Source organism: Onychomys torridus, chromosome 3, assembly GCF_903995425.1.
Source record: "Onychomys torridus chromosome 3, mOncTor1.1, whole genome shotgun sequence".
Classification (NCBI taxonomy): Eukaryota; Metazoa; Chordata; class Mammalia; order Rodentia; family Cricetidae; genus Onychomys; species Onychomys torridus.
In genome coordinates, this window is record NC_050445.1 from 62,178,364 (window position 1) to 62,205,703 (window position 27,340).

General features: G+C 41.3%; 1 protein-coding gene across 7 annotated transcripts in view; it reads right to left on the reverse strand.

Annotated features, from left to right (window-relative positions):
- Positions 1-27,340, reverse strand: part of Dync1i1 (dynein cytoplasmic 1 intermediate chain 1) — a 309,433-nt gene that overhangs the window by 115,018 nt on the left and 167,075 nt on the right. For all 7 annotated transcript variants that reach the window (XM_036181069.1, XM_036181067.1, XM_036181068.1 and 4 more), the window contains one exon: positions 7,646-7,735. In XM_036181069.1, the coding sequence (XP_036036962.1) occupies positions 7,646-7,735 (90 nt within the window). The remainder of the gene's footprint in view (positions 1-7,645; positions 7,736-27,340) is intronic.

A 27,340-nucleotide genomic window follows, 5' to 3' on the forward strand; every position in this document is an offset into this window, starting at 1 on the left:
TTTTTATGCAAAAGAGATTGTTAGGGAAGGAAAAGGGACAATTTAAAACTGTCCTAGAGAAATCCCACCTGTGAAAGAGCTTGCTTATCCAGGAAAGCCAACCACTGTTAATTAGGATTATAAATTGTTCTCAAACTCATGTCAAAGGTGTTCTGGGATATTTTGATGACACTCTGACACTCCTAAGATGGCCCAATAAAGTTATACCTGGAGTGGGGGCAGAGCAGTTGCTTGCTGATGGAACTGACCACAGAGAAGCCAGAAATTTGCATAGAGAAGAGAACAGGAACAAAAAGGGTGGGGACTAGAGTTGAGCTTCCTTTGGATTCTGGGAGGAGATGTGTCTTGTGTGGTGTTTCTGGTCAAAAAAGCTAGGTCAGCTAGTTAGCCTCTTTGAGCTAGCAGGCTTTCATCCCAGCCTTTGACTTCTGAGTCTTGTTGATATATAGAATGATAGAGGTTTTATTTTAACCTACATATTACTGCTGTGGTAGAGCCTGGCCCTGGGACAGCAAGGCCCACCAGGCCGAGGCCTGACTGGTCGTTTGGGCCAGCTGGGGGCTGACTGAGGGGCTGTGGGGGCAGCAGACGATAATTAAAATATCAGTAGCTTCACAGGCAGCCACTAAACGAACAGAAAAACATCAAAAGGCTTTTGTAGTTATCCTCTCTAAAAGATTTCATATCTCATCTACTTGCCATTTTGAGGAATTAAAATGATTATAAATGAAAATAGGCTGGCATGTTTTAAGCTCTCAATTCTAAATGTTATTTTCTTTCAAACTGAACTGGGAAAAAAAAACTCAAATAGGGTAGAAAAAAGTTTTGATAAAATTGTACTAATTAGGATCTATCTGTGACAACATGCAGATGGTATTCTGCTCTTCACTAGGTAATTCCATTTGACTTTCAATGTCTAGCATCCCTGAAACATTCCACAGTTGCTTTTGAGATTTAGAGTGGTTATTTAATTTTCATTTTAGTCTTATCTGGTTAAATTTGAAGATACAAAAGGAGACGGGGAGATGAAGTGACTGTCAGGGTTCCATGGAGTCTGCAACTCAGCTCACCTCAGTGTCAGCTGCGGGCTGTACAAGCAATTCCTTCAGCAAGCCTTTTTATATAAAACTCTAAGCCAGAGATTAGGAACTCTTCCAGACTGGAGAAGCCCGCAGGGCAGGAATTTTCAGTCGAATCTTTATGGCCTCTGGAAACCCTACTTCCACCTCTGTCAGCCAGGGGACAGTTGAACCATCCCTCTTTTAGAATTTATTATATTTTATTATATTCTGATATTTAGCTCACAGGAGAGTCAGCGATTAAAACAACAGGACCCTGGTGAACTTACTTTCCTCAGAGCTTCCCAAGACAGAATTCTAAGACCATCTGCACAATCAGGCCCAGGTTCTTCCTGGCCACATGCTGAAAGGAATCTTTTAGGTTCTGTCAGCTGCTACATATAATTTTATAGAAGTTTTATTTGACTAAGTTAATTATTTTCCAAGGTCATTGTCCTAAGAAATCTGGACTGTTATGAAGCCCTTCTGTAAAGCCATGACAGGGTATTTCTCTCTCCATTTTGGGTTCCCCCTTTCCTTGCCTCACTCAGACCATAACACAGAGTTTGAAGAGACTCAAGACTCTATTTATAAAAAATAACAAAAAACTGAGAATGATACTGATGTAGTTGATTAGCACTTCAGAAATGCTGTCCAGTTAACAATATGGCAAAATATGATTCATCAACTACAGCAGAAGAACTGCAAACACAGTCCACAGTCATCATTTCTGGCAGTCCCACATAGAATTAGGAACAGTTCTTTGATGTCTAAGGTGCCAGAGCCCTAAAATTGCCAGGAGTGTTGGGACTTTCCAAAATTCCCACCAGGTTCTACTGTGTAGTCTTGTCCAGATGCCAGTCTGTAAAATGATGCAGCTGGTGATGTCTAGATTCAGAATTCAGTTTGGGATTTGGTAGAAGCCATTAATAATGAGGAAAATGCTAAGAAACCAACATTTTCGCAGCCACTTATTTGCTCTGACTCTTATTTATCTGAGCTTAAACTCTGGGTAGCAGGCCAGTTTAAAAATCAAATACACATATGCACCCCCAAATAGATAAGCATTCATCAATAAATGATCAAGAAGTAATGTATTACTTTATTTTCTAAGCCTCCTTGTGCCACTTGAATTATCTCTCTTATGAGCAAAGTAAAGCTACTCAATGTAATCTATAAAATGCCAGGTCCCATTTGTTTGGTTGATACTATTAACAAATAAATGACCCTCACCAAACAAGGCTACTATGGGCCAAGCAGAAAGTCTTTTAAAAAGATTCAGCCTTGACCACTGTTCATAGGTGACTTAAGACATGCCTGAGATTAAGCAAAGTGGCAGCAACTTCCTCCTGTTACCCTCCCTGCTCTTCCTCCCAGTCTGAGAAAATCTACTCTCTGTTTATCTTTTTGAACCACATCCGTTTTTACCCTGTATCCCCTCTTGCAAGTCTATTACCTTGAATAAAAAATAGTATCCATGTAATTTTCTGTAATTTTTTTCTTCCCTACAGCTTATTGTCACTTTGATCTCAACTTTCAAGACATGCAACCTCTTCTCTGGGAGAAAGATAAATGGCTGATCAAAGTGTCCTAGCAGAGGCCGAGTCCAGGTAGGTGAAACAGCCGCCTCTCCAGACATTATCTTTAACAATACAATATTTGGCCTGAAATCAAATTGCTGCTGAACCAAAACAAAGGATACACTTTATATTAAGCTTTGATGTCTAAAAGGGATCAAATGACATGATTTGTTTGTACAAAATAATAACATGCATGTACAGATGAGCATTTTTAAAAAGTCATAAACAATATTCAACTTACAAATTAAAGAAAAACCATAGTTTTTTTTTTTTACTAAAGCAAATCTCCTATTGTTTAAAAATATTTAAATTGGTAAGTGTTGTTACAATGCAATGAGAATATAACGGAGTACCCAGGATTCTCAATCAAAAGATACACTGAGAAATAAAGTCTCTTAGACAGAAAAATAAAGTGTTAGTTAATAGAATCCACAATGCTTCAAGTACAGAAATACAAAAGTAAGAGCAGCAGTGTATTCCTCCCAGATGAGCCCCCAAATTCTCCTTGGAATATCTCTTTCTGCAGCTTTGTCTGTCCCTTAAACCTAACAAATTATACATCTCTCTATATAATATGCAATACATTGTTTGGCTTCATAATATGAAACACAGAGAAATCCTTCCAGGAGTTGATGGCTAACAATACTTTATCCACCTTTATAAGAAGACTCTATGAAAAGTAGACTATGTAGACATGACTTGCATAGTATCCAAAGAACAAGATAATTTGTAAATTTACCCAGTTAATTTAGCCTGAATAACATGTATGAAAGAGATGCATCAGGCTCATGAAATTTTAAACATTTGAAGTAAAAATTTAGAAATTATATGAATTTGTGACCTGCAAGATTAAAATCTAGTATAAATTTTATTGCACTAGAGAATTCCTTTTGATTATTTAATTACATAAATGTTCATTTCTCTTAGTCTTACACAGGAAGCACATTTCTTATGTACCCTTGAAGATGGTTCTGTGCTCCTGACCGTGTTTTCTTGACTCTTCTCACTAACGTGTACTTAGCTTCTCCTTAATTGGTCCCATTTACCATGTTCTCTATCTCTTCTTTTCTAGGGTTCTTAGAACATTTGTCTCTACAAAGACAAAAGGTGCATAATGAAGCTCTCACTTTATACTGAATATTTTATTTCATTTTGTGCTTACTTACATATATAGACATCCTGAAGTCAATGTCAGTTGTCTGTCCTGGTCACCTTTCCCCTTTTGGGACAGGGAATCTCAACTCATCAGTTGTCTAGACTGGCCATCTAGCTCTGCTGATCTCTGCCTCCCCAGTGCTGGGATTATAGGCAGGGCTGCTGCACTTGGTTTTTCACATGGGTGCTAGGAACCCAAACTCAGGTTGAGTTTGCATTGCATATAATTTATTGACTAAGCTATCTTCCCAGACCCTTAATCTCATTTTTAAGTTGAGGCTTATATTTGTAAAGTACCCACTTCATAAATGGCCTGCCTTGTTTTCATGATCCATCACTACATTGGAATATAAAACCATGGTGTTTAAAACATTTTTTTTTTGTAAGACTATCTAAAAGATAAAAATAAATAACCCCTGTAGCCAGTGAAAACATCAGATAAAATTGGGGCCATGGCCCTAATGGAAATTTTATAGTACAGTCAGTTCATAAACAGCAGCAGGAAACCAAATGAAACTAAGGCAGACAGACGTTTGTCTCTGAATTAACATGAGGTTTACAGCCAGAAGCCTCGTCTGAATTTACAGAGTGAGGACTCCAATACTTCTGTTCTGAATTCCCTTACCTGATGGTGACATGGAGAGTTCTAGAGTTTTGATGAAAAGTTAAAAAGTCACCTGCAATTTTGTATACTCTTTGTGCAATAAAATGCACATGGCAAAATAACAAATCAAAACTGTGTTTCTTTATACTCAATGCATTTTGGTGTCAGATGGAGAAATATGTAAAAAAAAAAACAAACTAGTGCATATTGGATGTTTTTCTATCTCGATGTTTTAATTCAAGAAGGAGGAGGAGTAGGAAATAAGACGAAGGAAGGAAGGAAGGAAGGAAGGAAGGAAGGAAGGAAGGAAGGAAGGAAAGAAAGGAAAGGAAAACAGACAAGAAGGAAGAAAGAAAAAAAAAGGAGCTTCCCAAAATGTGTCCCCTGGTTCGAAACTGTGTCTATCCAGTTTTAGCCCAAAGCACGTTTTTTATGGCTGGGTTCTAAGTCCCCTCAAGGCAGGGTTCCTGAAGGAAGCGCTGCCACAGCCTAACCGCTATGGCAGTCCTGGGAATGGCGCCACAATTAGATCTGCTAGAGAGTCTTTTAAAAGTTTGCAAAATACCGTCCTGCTTAAAGAAGGAAAAAAAAAAAAAACCCAGATGGTTTGATGCCAACATAAACATGCTTTTAACCCATTACGTGCTAATTTGCAGAAACACCATTAATGGAGAAGGAGGCACACAGTGCTGTGGTAACAGGAAATGTTCTTTCAAACTTCTTTTTGACTTTCACTATGGCTTTAATCAATTCCATAAAGCATGGGGAACAGTTAAAACTGAAGGGTGTTTTTGCTTGGAACTTAAGAACGAGGTGCTTGGCTTTGCCAGAAAGATGGTTTGGGGATTGGGGTTGGGGGTGGGGTGGCAGTGGGGAAATCCCTGCCAAGGCCTACAAGAACACCGTAGTTGCACATTACTGGGCATGTTTTAAGCTGTTTTGCAAAAGGAAACAGAATGCATTTCAATAGATCCTGGCTTATTTTGTCCCTGGCTGTACCCGTGATAGTGGTATTCACATCACTGGCTTTTTAAAGAAGATCTTTTTAGTAAAAGTTTAAATGTGGAATTGCTCCCATTGAATCTGTTTAGAGTTTCTCAGAAAGAAGTTAACCCGATGCCTTCTATGGATGCAACTGTTCAGAGGCTGAATCTTTTTCCTGACCTCAGCCACCCCTGGAACCTGACCTCCTAGGTGCCTGAAACTGGCCATGGTAATCGCCTAACAAATCGTTCTTAGAAACAGAAAAAAACTGTTAGCGTCTTTTGATTTCAAAGCTATGGGCTACAGCAATACTGAGCACAAGGAACCGGGGCACACAGGGCTGTAACGTCATGGGGAGGGCACAGTTACAGACCTCATACTGTAAGGCAAGACCGCTAATAATAATTTGGCAAACTCTTACCCAGCGCTTATTTTGTGCCAAGTTGTTCCATACTAGCCCCTTTGAGTCTTATATTAAAAAACAAACTTAGGAGGTAGATATTATCTTTGCTTGCCAGATGAGGAAACTGGGGCCAAGAGAAAGAAAGCCAACCAAGTTAGTCATTATTGATGATGCAGCTAATGAGTGGCAGAGCCAAGATTTGATCCGGGGACCCTGGTTGCAGACCCCTTTCTTTAGCCTGGCTACTTTACACTTGCTTTCTCTGACTGAGCTTGCATAAATATCATCAAGACAAAATTGAACACACATGCAGAACTCAAATAGGCCTTAGCAGGGGGCAAGTTTTACTTTTTAATTTCTTTTTTTAAGATTTGTTTATTTCTATTTTATTTGTATGGCTGTTTTGCTTGTATGCATGTCTGTGTACTAAGTGTGTGCCTGATGCCCACAGAGGCCAGAAGAAGGTGCTGAGTCTCCTGTAACTGGAGTTACAGATGGCTGTGAGCTGCTATATTAGTGCTGGGAATCGAATTCTGGTCCTCTGGAAGAGCAACAACCACTGAGCCTTCTCTTCTGCCTCAGGAGACAATTTTTAGAAGTTAGAAAGTGTCTCCACATTTTACCATCCAAACCTGTAAATGTGTGTGGATGCAATGTGTGATAGCTAGTCAGACTAAGTGGATGGTCTCATGAGAACATGAGCAACCAGAGCAGCACATGGGCTCAAGACACACATACACATTCCTACAGAACTCTCCAATCCAGCATTTGCCATACACAGAGCCAGAGCTGCAGCTATCTTTAGCATTCAAATATTAACTGAGATGCCTTCAGACTTATGTTGATCTGTTCTTGAGAAGCCTGGTTGGATGTTTAGAAGAACCTTTTGACCTGCACTCACTTCTCCGGGGACCACTTACCATTTTTCAGTAATAATGACAGTTCAAAAATCTCTTTGTCTCAGTGGACTGAGAGTCTTAATGTAGTAAAAGAAAAAAATTCTAAGGAAATGTCATGAAGATGGTATTGTGGTATAACATACAGGTTGTAGAGTCAACCTAAGTCTTGGCTCATGCAAGATTCAACCTACCTCTTTGCTCACAGACTTAGAATAAATTATGTATCCTGTGGGAGGTTTTTACAACTTCCTCTTCTTAGTTCTCTGCCAGTACAACAAGGGTAATAATAGTATATGCCCCCAAAGGACATTTTGAATAGTAAACAATGTATTTTCAACTGCTTGGAGGATAGGGAAGTAGATTGTAAGCCCATAATCAATGCTAGTCTTTAATGTCTTCTTTTTTTCTTCCAGTACTGAGATCAGAACCCAGGGCCTTGCACTTACTACAAAAGTGCTCTACCACTGAACCCAACCCCAGTGCTAGTGCCTGTTATCACTAATGTATGTGAAAGGTTATTTATCCTAATATGGGCTGAGTTGTGGAAGAACACTTTCAACAATAGAGATTGCTATTAATGTTTCCATGTAGTGCATATGTAAAAGTACAGAATTAATTGATAAAATAATTGCATCCACCCCTTTTCCTCATGACAATCTTTCATGATTTAACATGGCAACTGATAGTTTGTCTTATCTCTAAATATTTAGTAACCACGTCACTGGAATTGTGAATGGCACTGAACTTAGTTCCACTTTATTGCTTAAATCAGTCTGAAAACAACTAATTCTTGCCCTGGAGATTCCAGTGTATGTTTTTAAATGTAATGGATTGAGTAATCATACAAAATCTTATACAAAGGGGATGTGAGCTTAAGCTTTATTTTTAACTATCATCTCTTAGTTTGCTAAAAGAAAATAATTAGACAAAAAATAATTGCCCAGGGCATCTCCCCACCATACCTTCCTTCACTTCTTGCTTTTTATCTTGATTATCCAGTTCAGAATCATGACCAATTTTGGGTTCCACCATCTCCTCATCTTCCTCATCCTCTAGAAAGAAGAAAGAGAAAACACAATATTTTTCATCTTTAAATCAAAGCATTTGGCTGATAGTGGGAGGTAGACTGAAGGGCAAAGTTCCAGCCATTTAGGGCAACTTCTAAGTAAATCACTTCACAGAAAATGCCAGACAAATGTTCATGAATATATGAATAAATTATCTTCCAAATGGCCCTCTTTGAAAGGCTCCCAACCTGCTGGGAAAACTGCACAGAGTGGGCACCTGTTATGTACCCCCTCTCCAGACCTGACCACATGGGAAGTCTTGGAATTGCCTTCCTGACCTCTGGCGCTTCCTTGGAGATGGCCCAGGAACAGGTCTGAAAATGTTTCCACCTGGAATGCTTTCCAAGCAAGGGACACCTGCTGCACAGATGACTCATTTCCAATTTCATTTTTGCCAAATCAATTTGTTTTTGACCTACAGGAAAGGGTTAAACACAGGTCTAACCCCAGGTCAAATGCCATTGGCAAGTAAACAACCAGGGGCAGATCCCCAAAGTCAATGCCATTGGCCTGGGAGAAAACAATCTACCCCAAATGGTATTTGCACATTCACAATAGTTCATGCATTAATGTGAATTTGATGAGCACTAACAAATGGACCCAGTCAACTGCCATGGCCAGATGTTACAGTGCCCTTTCTGCTCTATGCAAATATGGGTCTCTCTCCACCTGCCTCATTTAGAGGAGCGCTTGGGATCACAGACCGGAACACAGGATTTAGGAAACAAGGTGATACAAAAAAAAAAAATTGGACTCACAAATCTAAAATGATAAAAAAAAAATACTGGAAGCTGTTTTCCTGGATTTTGACTATAGTATTACATTTTTAGTAGGTGGTTTATTTCATTGGTTCAAGTGGAGTTGAAAAGAAATCACTTCTTCCCCTCCCTTCTATACATCCATTCACTAAATATTTACAGACTTTGTGTAAGATCCCAGCTCTGTGGTACCTTCAAACCCATGCAACAGATTTTAAGGACATGGCAATGCAGGCTTTTGCCAAGTATGGAGAAAGTGCATTACCAAAGAAATCAGGAATCAATCGGCATTCTCGTTTAGGGAGGCTGCATTTCACCAAAAATGGTCACCAGAAAAAGGCTACATGGAGGTGACCCTTGGGAATTAAGGAACTGAGTTGTGCAAAGATCTAGGAGAAGTAAGATGATAGCCCGCACTTCTTTCTCATTCTGTGGTCTAAGAGGTCAAGGTCCAGATACATTTATCCCCAGCTCTACTGAATATAGACTAAAAACCATAGTTCTCATAAAGCCACTTTGTCTGCACACTTGCATCTTCAAGTTCTCAAAACCAAGGGTATTATTTCATCAAATGACTGCGTCAGTCATCTTTAAATAGTACCAACTTCTTATCTTTACAGACAGAAAGGTTTTTATTTTAAATACTAGTTCTTAGAAGAGTTAAAAAGCCTATCATAATAGAAAGCCACTAAGAGTTTATTAGAAAAATATTATTTGATAAGGTACTTGGCTATAAAAAGTTCTGCAATAGTGTGTTAGCTTATGCAAAGAAGTATGCAGGCAAGTCATACTCTATGTAATTCCTTAAATAGAAAAAAAAAAACTCTTCCCCTGAGAGTATGCTTTCAATTTGTATTTTTTAAAAGCACAAAAATGTGTACTGTGTTTACAGTACGCAAGATGCCATAATAAAGGACTATAAACAACAGAGAAAACATTTTTTAAAGTGTCTGCCTTTTCAAAGTGGTTACAAACCATTTGTAGGTATTAATTTTTAGTAGCCACAAAATTCCTTGTCTATCAGCCCTTTAAAGACATAAAGAAAGCATTTCAGTGGATTTGTTGAGGAAATAAAACACAAGAGGCTGGTTTGTTTCTCTGAATGCTGATATGTTTGCCTTGCTCAGCAAAGAGAGTATATTTTTCTCGAAGACTCTGCTTTCCTTTCTGGTGCACTTGGAATAACTTCTGTTGAGACCGTTTTCAAAACAGTTCAATAACTTTAAAGAAAAGGATTTATGTAGACCCACTGCAGACTACTGATATATGACTTGGGCCTCTCATTCATACCCGGTTACATTTCCTTGGAGACTGGAAAGGAAAAACAAAAACCTTACCACCCATGTATGGTTTCCTGTAGCCAGGTCCACACAAGAAATTAAAACTAGTGGCAGAAGCTAATTACCTGTCAGTTCGAGGGGCTCACTTCATACAACAGCATCTTTTAGACACATGATTTTATTTAGCACCCATGTTCTGCCACATCCAGCTACCACCTTCATTCCCTTGGTCAGAAAACTCTTTGGCAACTACTGTCCTTCCTGAAGACTTTTGGAAGGACTCATGAGTGGTGGTATTTCTACAGCAATCACACATGACATGCGCAGCACAGGATTGCCCCTGTGGATGAGCTCCAGAAGAGTCAGTTTCCTCTACTAACTCTTGATTCAGATAAGGCCAGGGCAGCCAATTTTAACGGGCTTTTACCTGATTTGCCCTTCTAGCCTTACAGAGTTGGAATATTGGAAAATGAATCTAGTGGAAGAAGATTGCTCACTGTGTAGAGGCAATATAATACTACAATCTCCTGTGCAGAGGACAGTGCCCAGGGCAACTCTGTATTGGTGACAAGGGGGACAGTGCTTTTCTTCCTTTGAAGCCAGAAGGAGACAGGGTTAAAACAGGACCTTGGATGACTAGATGTTCCCAACTTACACTTTGTCTTTGGGCATTGGGAAGTAAAGTGGAGGGGACAACTTGGATACACTTAGGGCATCATAGAGTTACAACATTCATGCCCAATGTGCTGGCTAGAGGGTTCCTGAGGACCCATGTCTGTATTCTCTTGATCAATGGCCCTTTTATAGACTGTTCCTTCTGCCTCCTGTTGATTCTATAAGTACCAGATTTCCTCCTAATAAATTCCACCAGAGGTGGTGTCAGCTCCAGACTTCCTTCTAGAAAATCCCACTGGACTTGGTGCCTGCTGCTTGCAACCAGAGCCCTCTGTTTTACGGGGTCGATAGGTTGTTGCTTTCCCAGGCCTCCCAGGACCAGCAAAGCCTCAGGGTAAGACAGACTGAGGGCCTGGCCACAGCTCTTGAGTTCAGTTGCTGCTTTTCATGAGAGGGCCATGGTTCCTCCATCTGCCACCTCAGGGAGACAGCTAGTCTGGGTCAGGTGGAAAATGGAGGGAGAGAGCACTGGAGGCCATGGCACTCCACCCTGGTCTCCAAAGGGCATCCTGCCTCTCTCCATAGTGGGAGGCCCAAAGCAATTACCACAGGACTTTGAATTGAACAGGTCAGTGGTTATAAGATCACTTTATAAACCCCTAAGAAAAGTGATTGCTATTTTGCTATTTAAACTGCATTACATCATCCATTCTAATGTGAAAAGTTGTGAATGTTGGAATTAATAAAAGAATTCGTGGCTCATGAAATGAGTAGGAACTGCTTCCAAAAAGGAAAAGAATTGGCAAAGATACCAAGAGAACTCTAATTACTAAGGAGCCTTTGGTGGCAAGTAGAGATGTAAGGGAGGAACTCTATTTGTTTTGTCTTTTCATTATTTTCTCTTTTTTTTTTATTAATTAAATCTGTTCAATTTCACACACACACACACACACACACACACACACACACACACACACACATGATACATGCTGAATTATTTACCCTCCCACCTCTCATAACTCCTTCCATCCTCTAAACTCTTCTCTTTCCTGCAACTCTCTTTCTTGCATTCCTACTTACTTTTCTTGTTTTGTGACCCTCTAGAGTTGAACCAGGGCTCTTTGTGTGACCAGGCATTTGGAGTGATGCTGGGCTCAGCAGTGGATTCACAACTGAACACAATGACTCCATATCTTGCAGAGCTTATCAATAGGCAGTCATTTAGGAGTAGGGGGTAGGAACCCATGAGTCCTTCCCCCATCTATCACTGATAGTTGATGGGGCCAGTCTTGTAAAGGCCTAGTGAAAATAATGGCATTTGTCATGAGTCCATGATTACAACTGATATGTCCAGAAAACAGCATTTTGTAGTCCTTATCTTTATATGCCAACTCTTTATTCCTAGCCTCTCTTCTGCAGTGGTTCCTGAGCCTTAGAGGTATGCTATAAATGTCTTTCTTTGGGTCAGGTCATTACTTAGCATCTTGAGGCAGCTATGAGTCCTTCTGTCTTCACCTTTATTCACTGCAAAGAGCAGTTTCTTTAGGTTGAAGCTGAGAGTGGATTTTGTCTATATGCATCAACGAAGATATTTAGAAGACAGTTTAGTGCTATGTCAATTTAATTAAGTAACAGTAGTAAGTTCCATCATTGGGCCTATTACCTTTCCTTTTATTATTGATGGGGCTTACAGTAGCAGTCATGGACTTCCTCCTATAAAGCTGACTTTGAAGCCAATCAGAGAGCAATTGGTTACCCCTATGAGTAATGCCGCTATTGCACACTTGGGCATATACATTGCCCGGAAGGTTGGTTTTATAGTTCATAGGGTTCACAGCTGGGCACGATGGTTGAAGATTTCCTAAATGTATATACTGAGTGTGAGCCATTTTAGCCCTCATAACCCATGCTTGTCATCTCTCTCTCCAGCTGAAATCCTTCTTTCTGACAGTTCTCCTTCCTACTTTGATATCTTTTAAAAAGACTATCTATGAAGGGTGGGCCTTGTGAGTCCCTCCCTGTACACAATGAAGTGGTGATGGGGCCAGTATTGTGCAGGTCTCAGGCTGTAGATCCTAGCTGCAGGTGAGTTTATGATAGCAATGGCTGGGACGTATCTGGAAGACACTGTTTTGCTACAGTCTGGCTATTATAGTCCCTCATTTGTGATGTTCCCTGAACCTTGAGGACTGTTTTATGTTGGCATTTTCTCAGCCACAGCACAAATGCTTGTACCACTTTTCTATGATTCTGTATTTGAAAATTTTAGGTGATGACTCTTCTCAGAAGTTACTTAAAATTTTTCAATAGAAAAATAGTTCTATTTTCTTAAGCTTTGTTTTTTTATTAAAAAATAATTTAAGAACTTTTTTTTTGTTCTGTCATTGGCCTTATATTTTCTCATATCATACATTCCTTTTGGATAATGTGTATATCAGTGTCTTCCAATCACCCCAAAACTGATAGCATAGGTCACAAATCCCTGCTAGAGTGCAGAGTCTGCAAAGCATTCTGGCATCTCACCTAACTTCTACTCAGAGGTATTCCTCTCACTGAGTTCGCCAATTCTGACAACTGATATCCCATCACATGGGGTCATAGCTGGATCCAAGAGAACCAGCTCATTTTGTTTTCAGTCAGGAGCCATGGAAGAGTACTACCAATTCCACTTGCAAATCCAATTCAACCCTACTTTTCTTTTCATGGTCCTTTATGTTGCAACTCTAAGTCTAGATATTTACATGTTTTCTCTTTGTTTCTCCCACTACCTTGTTTATATCTCTAAGATAGGTCTCAGAGGAAGCATTTTATTTTATTTTATTTTTTCAGATCTGAGGACCAAACCCAGGGCCTTGAGCTTGCTAGGCAAGCGCTCTACCACTGAGCTAAATCCCCAACCCTGAGGAAGCATTTTAAATGAGGTTTATGTATCTGTCTGTACAACCAGAATTAGCTATTTAAAGTTCTACTGAATGTTAGCATCATCAACACCAATGACTGAGACCAATGCTATGAATAAAGGAGATACTAATATTACAGGAAAAGGAAATTACTCTATATGTTAGTCATATGCTACACCATGTGGGGCATTGAGTGACAGAAGTATGAATTTTTCTTAGATATCAGTATCTCTCTAATACTACATAGATCACATCCTGCTCATAAAAATTATTCAAAACTTCAAAAGAAATACAGGGTACTGGCTGTGAAATGAGACTCTTGGAACCATCTTGCTCTCCTTCCCAACTGGCTCTGATATCTTTCTGGGGCAGCCTGACTCCCATGAGGGAATTTCTTCCTAGTCAGCCTGGCAGAGCAACAGGACATTTTAAAAATAGGAGCTGCCTTCTGATTTTAAGATTACAGAGACAAAAGGAAAGCTGCAAGGCAGTAGGCAAGACTCAAGTTAGGGGACAACCAGAAAACTGGCTGTAGCCAGACTGAACCTCTGAGGATGAGACCTTGGCCATGGCTGGCTTGGTGGCCAAGACCTGTGCTAAACTGAGCCACACATTTCCCCATGTATTTGTACAACAGGTAGATAGTGAAGGCTCTCACACATAGCTCACTAGAGCCATCCTATCCACGGACCAACTCTCTATAGAGCTTGCCAACTTCACCAAAGTCTGAAGAGAGCCACCCTTCTAAAACATGTCACACCAGCCAAAATAAAGTATAACATGTACTGTTGAATGCTTACACAAACCAAGGTGAGCGCCCGTGTGCTTTAAAAATATGCAGGAAAATCATATTTTGTGGTATTTTCAGTAAGCACTTTGTTAAATATACTACATGCTAATATTTGAAAAACCTTCACTTTCTGGTCTAGAAAAATTTGGCCAGAGGAAAGAAAACATACATTTCTCATCATACAGAGCACCCCTGTTAACACTGTTGACCACATCAGTGCTCTTCTAGGGATCTAACATGACAGTCCTTGGAAACTTTACTTCCCGGTGGAATGTCACCCAAGACATTGCAAATGAGAGGCAATGAAAGAAAATATTCAAATGGAGGGGAGGCCAAAAGAGTGCTGTAGTAGAAGTTTCTGAAATGTGTAATTGTGCTGATGCCTACTATGTGCTGTTAATACATAGTGAGCAGACAAGATGGGGTCAGTCAGTGTGTGTGAAGAACAATGCATTGCTCAGAAACAGTCTATGAACAGCTTTTTACACACAGTGCTTGCAGAGAGGAGGGGCTGACTAATTTGTGTTTCCATCAGTTTTCAACTTTAAACTATTTCAACAGTTCCCTATTAGCTTAGCATTGAAGGCCTATTGTCATATGTCTCCAATAGAATTCTCTATTGTCTCTCAAATCAGAACAATTCTTGATCCAGTTTTGTGTGGAATAGGCTAAGGGTGCTGTTGGTAGACCCCAGTATTTAGCCTATCATATCTACCTTTCTTTCTTTCTTTCTTTCTTTCTTTCTTTCTTTCTTTCTTTCTTTCTTTCTTCCTTCCTTCCTTCCTTCCTTCCTTCCTTCCTTCCTTTCTTTCTTTCTTTCAAGACAGTGTCCAACTGTCTGACCCTGGCCTAGATCTTGCTGTGTTAAACTCACAGAGCTCCACCTGCCTCTGCTTTCTCAGTGCTGATAATAAAGGTCTATGCCACCCTGCCTCTCTTTGCTGTCTTTAGTTTTTAATGTCTACTTCCAATACTTTCTCAGAACAACATGGATCCTTCAGTCATAGAGGAAGACAATTGCATGGGCTAGTTCACATGGTTGGATTAGGACATGGTAACCTAGTTAATTAACCTCTAAGGCAAGTATCAGCTTTTTCAGGACCTGAGATGGTGAGATTATCTGAATAAATCTCTCCCCCTTCCCTCCTCTTCTCCTCCCTCCCCTCCTTCCCCCTCTCCTCTCTGTCCTCCCCTCCCCTCCCTTCCTTCTCCCTCTCCTGTCCTGTCTTCTCCTTTCCTCTTTTTTTCTCCTCTACATTTAGTCAGTCTTCTTTTTAGCCAAGTGGGCACAACCAGCCCAACTTCAAAAAGCATCATTGCTAGTGTACTCTGTGTAAAGAGGACCTGCTTGAATTGTGTAGTATGGCATTGCTTGGTAGTCCAGTCTCTGTTTCTGTCTCTGTCTCTGTCTGTCTCTGTCTCTCTGTCTCTGTCTCTGTCTCTCTCTGTCTCTCTGTCTCTCTCTCTCTCTCTCACACACACACACACAGACACACACACACACAGACACAGACACACACACAGCAATTGAAAATGTTATTTCCAGCTTCTTGGAAAGGAAGAAAGACATATACTTTCTATCTCTAGACTTAAAGCCCTTTGCTGCTTGCTTCTGTTTTTGGGCAGTTCTATAATTTGCTTCATCTATTATGGTTTGAAGACATGTAGACCTGTAGTCCCCATTTAGTGGAAGGCTTGTTTATAAAAAAGAAAGCTGAAGTAAAAGGAGCAGAGGTAACACGATATTTAACTTGCAACAATGGCTACAGCTATGCCCCAAAGGAAGACAGCATCAAGATCTCCAGGCACTCATTGTTTCTTATGTTGTATTGACTCGGGAAACTAGAGTAAAGAAGTAGAGGTATTTATGAACATTGTTTTCCCAGTAAAGATGCTGATTCTAAGGAGAAAGTGGCATCTTTCACCTTTAAGAATCCCAACCATTACTCCAGTTCCCAAAGCCAGATCAGTTATCACACCAATGACACCCATATGCCGCCCTGTTATCATGTGTTCTCCAGCATTTATTATTTACTCATTTTACAGAAAAACTCTCTATTCTTGAAAATTCTCTTTCTTTGGATATTCTTCTATTGTACATCCTTCTTAATTCTTTCAGTGTCTACCTCCCTCGTGATATGTAAGGCCAGCAAGCCTCTTCTGATTCACTGCCATGGTCATTTAGCGGGTGGTCTTGCCTCCACCCTTTCTCCATACCAATTCCTGCCACAAACACCATGTTAGAGAACTCTGGAGACAGAACCCTGTATCAAGTTCATAGGGAAAAGCCTGAGTTGTTTTTGAAGTGTACAAATGTGTTTCCTCTGTACAATCCTCTCTCATGTGTACATTTCACACTAGAGCAACACGTGCTCCAGTCACTTGTCAGGTGTGCAGAGACATACTGTGTTTGTCAGTTGGCTCATGGCTTTCCCTCAGCCAGGCACACTCTCCTATCCTCTTATGTGCTGGATACCATTCTAGGTGCTAGAGATATATCAGTGAATAGCACAGGCGAAAAGTCCTGCCCTTATGGAGCTGGCATTTTACTGGGGACTTAACAGTAAACAAGACCAGCAACAGGTAAAGTAAATACATGGCTAAAGGGTCACAGACTAAGGAGAAAGGTTGAAGAGGAAGATGAGGAGGGGGTGAGCAGCAAGTGCTACCATTTCACAAGGGAAGGAAAGGAAGTTTACTTACTGAGAGCTGACGTTTGAAAAAAAAAAAAAAAAACTCAAGCAGTGATGTGCCTAGCCTGTGGGAGCCTTCCTTGACAGATGACACCAAAAACACAAGGGAGCAGTGTACACAGAGTATTCAGATCTTCCAACGCTTCATCATCCCCACACATGTAAACAAGCTGCCCTTTAGACCTGATTTGCATGACCTCCAGTTCCCTAAGTCTTCCATTTCACATGCCACCTTGTCAGTAGGGACTTCTTCTGCTTCTAACCCCTTACAGCACTTCAGTTGGGCATTGCTTACCATGCTTTTTTCCATACCACCAAAGTCTGCTATGTTCAAATGTCATTTATCGTGATCTGCTCTATCTAGTGCTACGTGTTAGATGTGGAGTGCCCCGCAATGGTCCACATGGTGTTGAAGGCTTGTTTTTCTAGCCTGTGGTGCTACTGGAGGAGGTGGAGCAGTTAGGAGCAGAGGTCGAGTAGAATTAAGTTAGATCACAGTGTGGAGCCTTAAAAAAGTCCCTGGGACTCTTGTATGTCCTCTTGCTCTCTTTGTTTCCTGGCCACCATGAGATGAACAGATCTCAGTCACTCTGTACTTTCACCATGGTACTCTGGAGCTGCCAAAGGACCAAAGAAACAGGAAGAAGACATCGCAGGCCTGAACTTCTGAGACCATGAGCCAAATAAGTCATGCTTCCCCTTTGACTGATTCTCAGCATGGCAGTGAAAAGCCAACAATGTGCCTACTATATAGCAATTGGAAATGGAGCTTGTTTCTATGTTTAGGAATTTTCTTCTCCCTTAGATTCTACTTTTTGGGGTAGTATCTCTTGCTCATATCTGTGTGCCCAAACATCAGTGCTTATTAAGTGCTTTGGTCTACATTAGATTCCAATGAGTTCTCCTTTCCCCAAACTGTTCTAAAAATGACACTTTCTATTTTCACTCACTTTCAAAGTGTTACAGTCCCTTTTCTTGGTATTTGATCTCACTACTGATGGCAACTCTCCTCTAAACTCGTGGAGAGATCCCCTACTCCCACTGGAAGAGCCATAGCTGGCTTTGCCTCCTATCTTAGTCACTGGTCACGATTTTTCCTGACTCCTCTTCTGTGTGCTAAGACCTATCCCAACTATTGTTCTTCTACACCATGAAAACCCAATGCCTATCAACTCACAGGATGAAATCTACCAAGTTTTGTGGTATGTGTTTTATATCCCATAACCTATTTAATCTTCATAACTCACCAGGGCAGATACGATTAGCTTTCTGTATACATGAGGAAACGAGGGCTTAGAAAGGCAAGATGATCCAGCTGGGGTCAATAAGCTAGAGGAAGCAACAGAGCCAAGATTCAAACCCATGTTTTCCCAACACCCAGTCTCCTTCAATTTACTAGTAAATTGTACCAAACAGTATAAAGAGGAAAGGAGAACTGTAACTGACATTTGTGGCTTTGGCCACCCAGAAGCCACTACCCCACTTCTCGGGATAACAGTCCCTCCATTCTTCAGTGGACACATGCCTCTTACTTTCAGCCCAGTCAGTTCTGCTCTTAAGATTGCAGGGAAGACTGTGAATCTGTAGTAGTGGCCACTGAGGCTGGGTCTTGGAATTTGGGCTTTTTACACTATAGTGGAGGGATCCATAAATTTGAATACTTCAGAAGGAGTTGGACATACAGTTAATAATTAAGCTGTGGTAACAGGTATGCTTGAAGACTGGACAAACTGAAACCTGTGGTTACTCCATCTACCACGAAGGCAAATTCTTCTGCTCCCCCAGATTAATCAACTGCCTTGGGAAATTCAAGACGTGTTACCCCTATGTCAAAGAAGGGGACTATTCTTTTCTATTGGAGTGAGGGACTATTCTAGCTAACCCAGTACTCCCAGTCACTCTAGTCCCCAAGGAAACAGACTCTGTCCCTTTCTTGGACTGATGTTGTGCTGGTAGCAAAACCACGTTGCCCTGACTTCCCTAGATGGAACTTGAGAAAGAAGGAAGAAATAAAGCAAGCAAGACCCAGAGACGTGCAATGATGCAGTCTGGAACCCAGCAGTGATGGCTAACATCAACTGTCAACTTGACAGCATCTAGAGTCACCTAGGAGGCAAATCTCTGAACGTGTCTAGAAGGGAGTATCTAGATTAGATTAAATGAGGTGAAAAGACTCACCCTACGTGTGGGTAGAGCTTGCAAGGGTTTAGGTTACAGGACAAGTAAAAAGGAGAAAGGGAACTTAGCATGAGCACTTGTCTCCCCGGTTTCCTGGGTTTTGTGGATGACGTGTGTTCAGCTGTCTCGGGCTGTTGGTGCCACTTCTGTATCATGATGAAACACTCAGACTGTGAGCCAAAGTCAACCCTTGCTTTTTTGAGTTTTTTTTTTTTTTTCAGGTATTTTTGTCACAGAGACAAGAAAAACGAGTCATAGACATATGGTGTGTACCATCCTGGAGAACTTTCCCCTTCCAGCCTACATGACACAGCAACATAGCCCACTCTGTTCTACCCTGGAATATATACTTGTTTTCTCCTCACCTTGGTTTTCTTTTTTAAAATGTACACATGCATGTATGTATGCATGTGTGAATGAACGAGTGTGGGTGCATGCATGCATGTTCAAGGGCAGTGTTGGGAGTTAGACCTCTCTTTCCATCATGGGTCCCAGAGAAACCCCAACCATCCTGCTCCTGCAGCACAGGTTTTACCCACTAAGCTATCACATCTATCCCTCATTTTCTCTTCCCAGACAGATCTTTAACCAGCCACACCCCAGACCCTGAATTCTGATTTTCTTCTCCATTTCCTAACATTGTTCACTGTCTGGCTTCTGTACTTCCTTACATGTCTATTTCTTATCTTTCCCACCAACTGAGTAAGTGTTCTACAACAGCAGGGACCATGTTTTTTTTTTTTTTTTTTTTTTTTTTTTTTTTTTTTTTTTTTTTTTTTTTTTTTTTTGTGTGTGTGTGTGTGTGTGTGTGTGTGTGTATTCACAGTATCTAGAAAAGACCTTGGTCTGTGGGAGGTGGCAATAAATACCAGTTGGCTAGCCACATTATGAAAACCAAAACTCCACAGGTCAAGCTCTTTGAAACAGGAATCATCACTGTCTTTTGATTTTAAATTCTCCATAACATAGAGAGGACATTTCCATGTCTTTTGCTGACTTTTATTCAAGCATTTCCTCATGTTACTGCCCAGTCCTCAGACCAGTTAGAACTGACACATTTTCCATCTGAGGATGCATCACATTCTGTCCCAGTTTGATTGTGAGTGAAGATCACTAACAGGTCTGTTTGCTTTTATCCTGGCATTAGCAGCTCTATTTGGGGCTAAGTCATTTCCTCTAGTTACCTCACGCTTTCCCATTGGCTCACACATGAAGTCCTTGTCTGTCAGTGGAATAATTTTCTATTCATTACAGAAGAAGAAACTAGCAGTCTGAGAGTCTTAAGGAAGTATTTGTCTGATCCAAAAAAAACTGATTTCCAGTACCTTGGACGAAGTACGATTCTCAGTTGTGGTCAGATTCGCAGGTTTCAAAGTGCCCCCTTGTTTTTACTTTTTGGTCAGTCTAGACATGCAGATACACAGTATGGGGAAGATGTGGCAGGAAGATTTACAGAGGAAAGAAGTGATGGCCTTAATACCAGGATAAATATCAGGATACATAAAGAGATCCATCTTTGCTATTTGATCTCTTCAGCTCTGCTAAGTAGCACCATAAAGCAACATTGCCTCAGCTGATGTCCAGAGACTTTAAGGATCTCTGGTAATCAGCATTAGCACACCCTAGGAGGACAGTTTTCACAGGTCAATTGGCCTCACCTCCCCACAGATAGCACGGGGAAGCAGGTCTTATTCATTACCCTTGGTATGTGATATGGAAAAGATGACTTTCCCAGCTTCTCTAGTATCTGCTTTCTCATCTGCACACAAGGGATGCTAATTTCTGTACCACTGATGTAACAGAGTTGTCCCATGAAAGAAAGCATTAATGGATCTACTAATGCTTTGTTGCTCACAAATGGCAAAGTAGGTATGGGGGTGAGGTGAGAGTGACCTTAATTGTATCTTCTTGCTGTCCAGTGACTTGATCACCACAAAATCTTGCACAGTATTAAGGAAGTTTTGCAAGAGAAAACAGAAGACATTCTAATTGATAATCACAATAGAAGCAAAGGACTTGAAAGTTCTCCAGAGACAGTTGTGGTTGGATTGTTGCAGATTTGGAGATTAGGAAAATAAAGTACAGTTCGTGGCTGAGCTAACTGACCTAACAGGGCATGGCTGTCCACACTGAAATTCTTTAAATGGCTGAAGTTTTTGTCACTTCTTTTTTCTTTCCTTGGGAGCCAGCAAATTGATTGATAGACTGAGTTCTGTGATTTAGGAGGGAACAAGGAGAGGGCAGGCGGGAAGGACACACCCCTGTCTTGCAGGTTAAGGCATCATTTTCTGTTGAATTACTCGATCTAAAATGAAAGATGGGACATGCAATCACACTGCCTCAAATGGTATTTTCTCATTCCTTCCACTCTTTACTCTATCACATAAGGTCTTTTGTGATCAAACTTTTGAGTAGTTTGTTAGTTACATATTGCATGATTCCTCTTAATGCAAGATGTAGTTCAACAATTTAATCTCTGTGTGGTTGCCCCATGGAGGCACTATATTAAGATGCTGATGGGCAGTAATGCTTGAGGGTGGATTGCCTGGCTTAAGGACGTGGCATTGAGAAAGTCCATAGGCGCACTCTTTATGCTGTGGCTTACATGTGTTGAGCACTTCAAGTGCTAGCATTAATTTTACCAATAATGATCTTGGGAAACTCCTATAATAATCCACCAAGTGCATACTGCTGTAGCCACCCCTTTGTAGGTGAGAAGGTCAGGGATCAGAAAAATGGAACAAGCTCAAGGAAGTTCATGCAGTACGTAGATAACAGAACTTGGATATAGATCCAGGTCTCCTTTAATTTTAGATTTTTAGCCCCTCCAGCTTGATAACTTACATTTCTGTGTTCCATACTGATCTTCTACCTGGATTATTTTATCTGTAAAAATGAGACATCAAAGAAGGTTCTGCAGCTTACCTGGGCAGCACAGTAGAGCTGGCCCTGGTTCATGGGTACAGGTGAGCTGGCCCTGAGCGAGTGAGCTTGGGAGAACTAGCCTGGCCCCTTGCCTGTGCAGTGTGGGAGAGCTGGCCCCAAAAGTGTGAGAGTGGATGAGATGGTCCCACCCCTCATCAGAGCAAAGTGAGAGAGCTGGCCCTGGTGGTGTGGGCATAGGAGAGCGGGCAGATTGACCAACTCAGCTACCACCCAGGCCCAGATCCAGGGCTTTGAGTTGGCCCATGCCAACATCTACTCCATCTAATAACTGCTGGAGAGCATGAAGGCACTGGCCCGGAAGAACCAAAGATGCAGGGTCTCCATGACACAGGACAACAATATCATATCTGAGAGGAGTCATGGTGTGGTTCCAGCATTGATAGTGTAACAGAAACCAGAGGTCTCAAACAGACCAATGACTCATTGTAAGGAACATTTGCAAGCAAAGCTGTTAGGGTGAAAAGGTAGACTGTGTCACACACAGTGATACACCACAGCTTTCACTGCAAGATGTTTTTTGTTCTTTTGTCTTTAATTTGCATTTTTAGTTTTTAATTTTTTATTATTTTATTTTATGTTTTTGGTTTCTTCTTGGGGGCAGGTTGCAAGGGCAGAGGGCAGATAAGGAGGGACAAGGAGATGAGGGGGTTGGGGTGCATGATATGAAATCCACAAAGAATAAAATAAATGAGCCATTAAAGCTTGAAGTCTGAGATCTATCAGAACTGTCCCCTCTATGTCCAGAACTCCAAGGCCTAGTAGGTTAGATTTCTTTTTTCTCTTTTCACACTCACTTTTTCTGTTTTATATTATCATTAATTAAATTAATTCATTTATTTTACACCCCTACTTCAGTTTCCCCTCCCTCTTCTCCTCCCTTCCCCTCCTCCACCTCCCTGTCCTCACCCCCAATCCACTCCTCCTGTTTCTGTTCAGAAAAGGGCAGGCCTCCCATGGGTGTGTCAACAAGGCACAACATATCAACCAAATTGAGGTAGGACTAAGCTCTTCCCCTTGTATCAAGGCTGGGCAAGGCAACCCGTTGTGAGGAATAGGTTCCTGGCAGCCAGTCAAAGCATTGGGGAGAGTCCCTGATCTCGGAAAAAAACTCCTCTACCCTCTTCTTGCTTACCTGTCGTGGCTTGACTTGGGTTTCTATAGGTTCTCACCATGAGCACTGTTGCAGCCTTCGAATCACACTTCCTCATCTAAGCCCTTCCAATAACATGAAGAGGAGCTGCCCTGAGGAATTCTGCCTTTGCTGGAAATCTGCCCGTATTTTTCCACCATGAATTCAACTCAGCACCAAAGCCTGCATACCGTGACTCTCCTCACCTCATTTGATACCATGGCTCCATGTGGTCCTTTCACTCAAATACCCATCATCCTCCTTGATCTCCTCAGGGCTTCATCCTTTTGTCTTTAGACCATTTGCCTGCCCAGAGTGTCCTTGTGCACCTTTGTATTCTGCTGACATATTCATCCTTCAAAACATAAGTTCCATGACTTGACTTCCCCTCCCCTGGGTCACTTTCCTTACCAACTCAGTTTGATGTTGCTGTCCTTCCTTTAGGTAACCATTTCTCCATCATAATTGATAATTATCAATTCATCAACACAATGCTCTAAACTCAAGATGTGTGTGTATGTGTGTGTGTGTGTGTGTGTGTGTGTGTGTGTGAGTGTAATACATGGAGCACAGCAGAGAGTCAATTAATGTTTTTTTCACATTAAATTAATAGGAAAGTACTTTGAGTCACATGGCACATTTGGGACAGAGCCTACTTGATTGGATTAGAAAATGCCTAAAGGTATTTGTATTTAAGTCACACAAGAGAATGCTCATACTAACCTCCTGGTATGACATGAGGTATATGTTTCCTAATCATTTCCCCAGAGAAAACTACTAGGACTTTCTGAGAAGTGCTAGTACAGTTGGAATCCCCAAGGAGTGCCTATATGTCACCACTTTTCAACACAGAGAGATTTTTGGCTTCTAAGCCAAATTCCAGATGTATCTGATTGTATTGGTAATGATTTCTATGGTGACATTGGGAATAGTCACTACTGGAATATAGTAGCTCGAAGCAACAAGGGTGCTGTTAAGTACAAAACAGCACCCCAGGGCAAAGACTTGACCAGCATGAAACACCCACAATGCCAAGACTCAGAATCCTCATCCCCCAGTCTCTGAAGATACACTTCAGCCATTGTGATGACCTGGTCTGGTGAAGGTCCCTATGGTGTTTCCTCTGGGTATGATTGTGACATGAAGACCAAGGCAGAAAGGATATACTCTGTATTCCTAAGGAGTAAGCACTTGACTGGTTTCCAAGTGTGTGTCATTTCTTATAAATCTTGTGATCAGCAAAACTATTTTACCACTCCCTGTGAGCTCACTAGATCCTGGCAGCTGCCTCTCAGCCAAGGCTGCAGGCCATGGCCATTGGCTACCCTACTTCAGATATCCCCAGCTTATATGAGCTAGCAGGCAGGAGATTACCCACATGTCAGTGTGCCGAGCTTTCTTCCACAGACAGATAGGGGCTCCAACCATGAAGTCTATCTTCAAGAAGATGAAAGAGCAAAGAAGCAGTAGTCCAGAGCATGAATGGCTTGAACAATTTTGTGTCTTGTCTGAGGTGTTACAAGCTTTAGGGCCAGTTATATGATGTAAAGAGATGGAGGGTTGGGTGGCTAAGAAGATCGCCTTGGGGATTGACTTCCTAACATGCCAGGCTTCCTTCACAAGGATGCCACTGATTCTGAATCTCTAAGCCACAACTCACAACTTCCTCTGATGTGCAAAACATGTTCCAGGATGTTCCAATGAAAACTGGTGAATTTGTAGTAGTATTTTATTCATGAATACTTTAGCCTTTCACAGTAAAATGTCTTGTAGGCATCTGTTCATCATTTCATCTATAATGCAAACCAGTAGGATTTTTCTTAGGCAAAGGACTAGCAGTAACTAGGAATAAGAGTTTCCATGCCACAAAACAAGTCACTGATCAAGCTGGAGTTTCAGCAACATACCCAGGACTCTAGAGCTATCAGCAGAAGCAAAATATTCCATCCAAGTTGTGATTGGGTATAGAATGACTGGCATACATAATAAATATACACATTTTTTAATTGTACCTTGTAGCTCCAATGGCTAGCTAAATGAAGTCTTTGGAGCATCTACTGTGCACATTGAAGTAGATAACAAAAGTCACAGTTTTTCTGGAAGCCAGCGAATGAACACTGTGTACTACATATTTTGACTTATCAGCTGCATGTGCCTGTGCTGCATAGACTGGTCCCCAGGACGGAGTACAGGGAACATGGCCAGCTACCATGAGATGGAATTGGACTGAAGTAAGGATACTCCTGTGCTGTGTAGACCAGTCCCCAGGACCGAGTGCAGGGAACACAGCCAGCTACCATGAGATGGACCTGGACTGAGGTAAGGATACTCCTGTACTGTGTAGAGGGGTCTCCAGGACCGAGTACAGGGAACACAGCCAGCTACTGTGGGATGGAAGTGGACTGAGGCCAAGGACACTCTTGTTACAGGTTGTCAGTCACATCAGAGGGAGTCCTCCTTTGGGCTGAGAGTCAGAAAAACAGATTGTTTTTCAATTAAAATATAGTAACACTCTTTAAATGGGAGGTGCTTTGATCACAAATCCCCCAACCTTGGCCAAGTGACAAAAACAGCCGTTACATGTTCTTTCTGCTCTGATTTGAGATCCCAAGATAGAAAATGTCACATAGGAGTGGAGGTGAATTTAAAGGCAAACCATCCAGCATCAACATCCTTCATGTATATTAAGAGTGAACAGGGAACCACCATAGGCTGTGTTCACAGTCAGGTCATATAATTTTGAATTTAACAGGGTTTCTCTCACTAAATTGAGCCCTGTTCCTGCCACATAAACTGGTCCTGTCTCAATGTCTTAGGAGAGCTGGGTAATATTTCCATTGGTGAACCTTTTCATCTCTCTTTGCTTTTTATCTGTGATAAGACAGATATTTCTTTTTAATTTCTCATCTCCCCAGACTGGCTAATTAAAATTCTTTGTAAATGGACAAATGACAAGCAATATATTTTTATGACTGAATATGTGACATTTTGGTAGTTGGATACATAGTGGAACAATTAAAGTAAGTTAACTCATGTATCTATGGACTTACAACAATCAGCATGAATGATCAGAAAGCACAACAATGATGAATGCCCTAAACATTGCCAAATTCTCACTCCTCATTGCTTTATTCAATTCATTATAGACTGATAACAGTTTGTGAATTAGATCTAGCCTTGGGAAGGCATGCTCTATAGTAGTTACTAGAAGGCAAAGACATTTTAAAAGACTGCAAACAACCATCCATCTATCTTTAAAATCTTTTCTTGCATTTTACTTGTTTGTTTGTTTAGTGTGTGTGTGTGTGTGTGTGTGTGTGTGTGTGTGTGTCTGTGTATGTGTGTCTGTGTGTTTGATAAGTGTACTGTGGAACATATCTGGAGGCCAGAGGACAACTTACCAGAGGCAGTTTTGTCCTTCTATTATGCGGATATCTGAGACTGAGCTCAGGTCGTCCGGCTTAGCAGTAAGTGCTTTTACCCACTGGGCCATCCTACCAGCCCCCACTTGTCTATCGTTAATGGGAAGACAAGTCATATAAAGCCAATATCTTAAGGATGGGACTATTCTGACATTATTCAGTTCTTAGTTCTCAGTACTTTAACTGTCTGATCAAAATGAAGGTGTTGAGTAGCCAAAGACCAAGAGGTAATCTGCAAACCCAGTCCCACACAGTCCAACAGGCTTTCCTGACATGGCAGAAACATGCCTTCTGTGTTGCCTGGCACTCCATGCACAGCTCCTGAGCACTGGAAACTAGGCTAACACAAACCCAGTAAGTGCTTTGAAATATTAGTCTCAGTATGGGTAAGGGGCTGGAGAGATGGCCCAGTTGTTAACAGCAAGTGTTAACAGTACTGCTCTTGAGGATGAGCTGAGTTTGGCTCCCAACACTCATGACTGCCTGTAACGGGCTCTAATACCTGTGACCTCCACAGGGACGCGTGCGCCACAAGCACACACACACACACACACACACACACACACACTCACACACACACAATTATAAAAATAAAATTCTTAAATCTCAATAGTTCATGTGCCTGGTGATTCTTATTGGACCACACAGGTCTACCTCATGATGGTAGGAAACAGATGAACTTTAAAAAACTGTTAAAAGGATGTGGCATGGAAATATTTAAATAATGAAATTGTTTTTCTCCAAAAGGACAATCATTTTGAGTGCATAAACTCCCACTTCCAGAACCCAGAGAACCTACTCAGTCCCCCACGCCCTGGCCCCACGGCCATCTTAGATTCCTTTTTGCTTTCAGAATCCAGAGAGTTATTGCCAGCACAG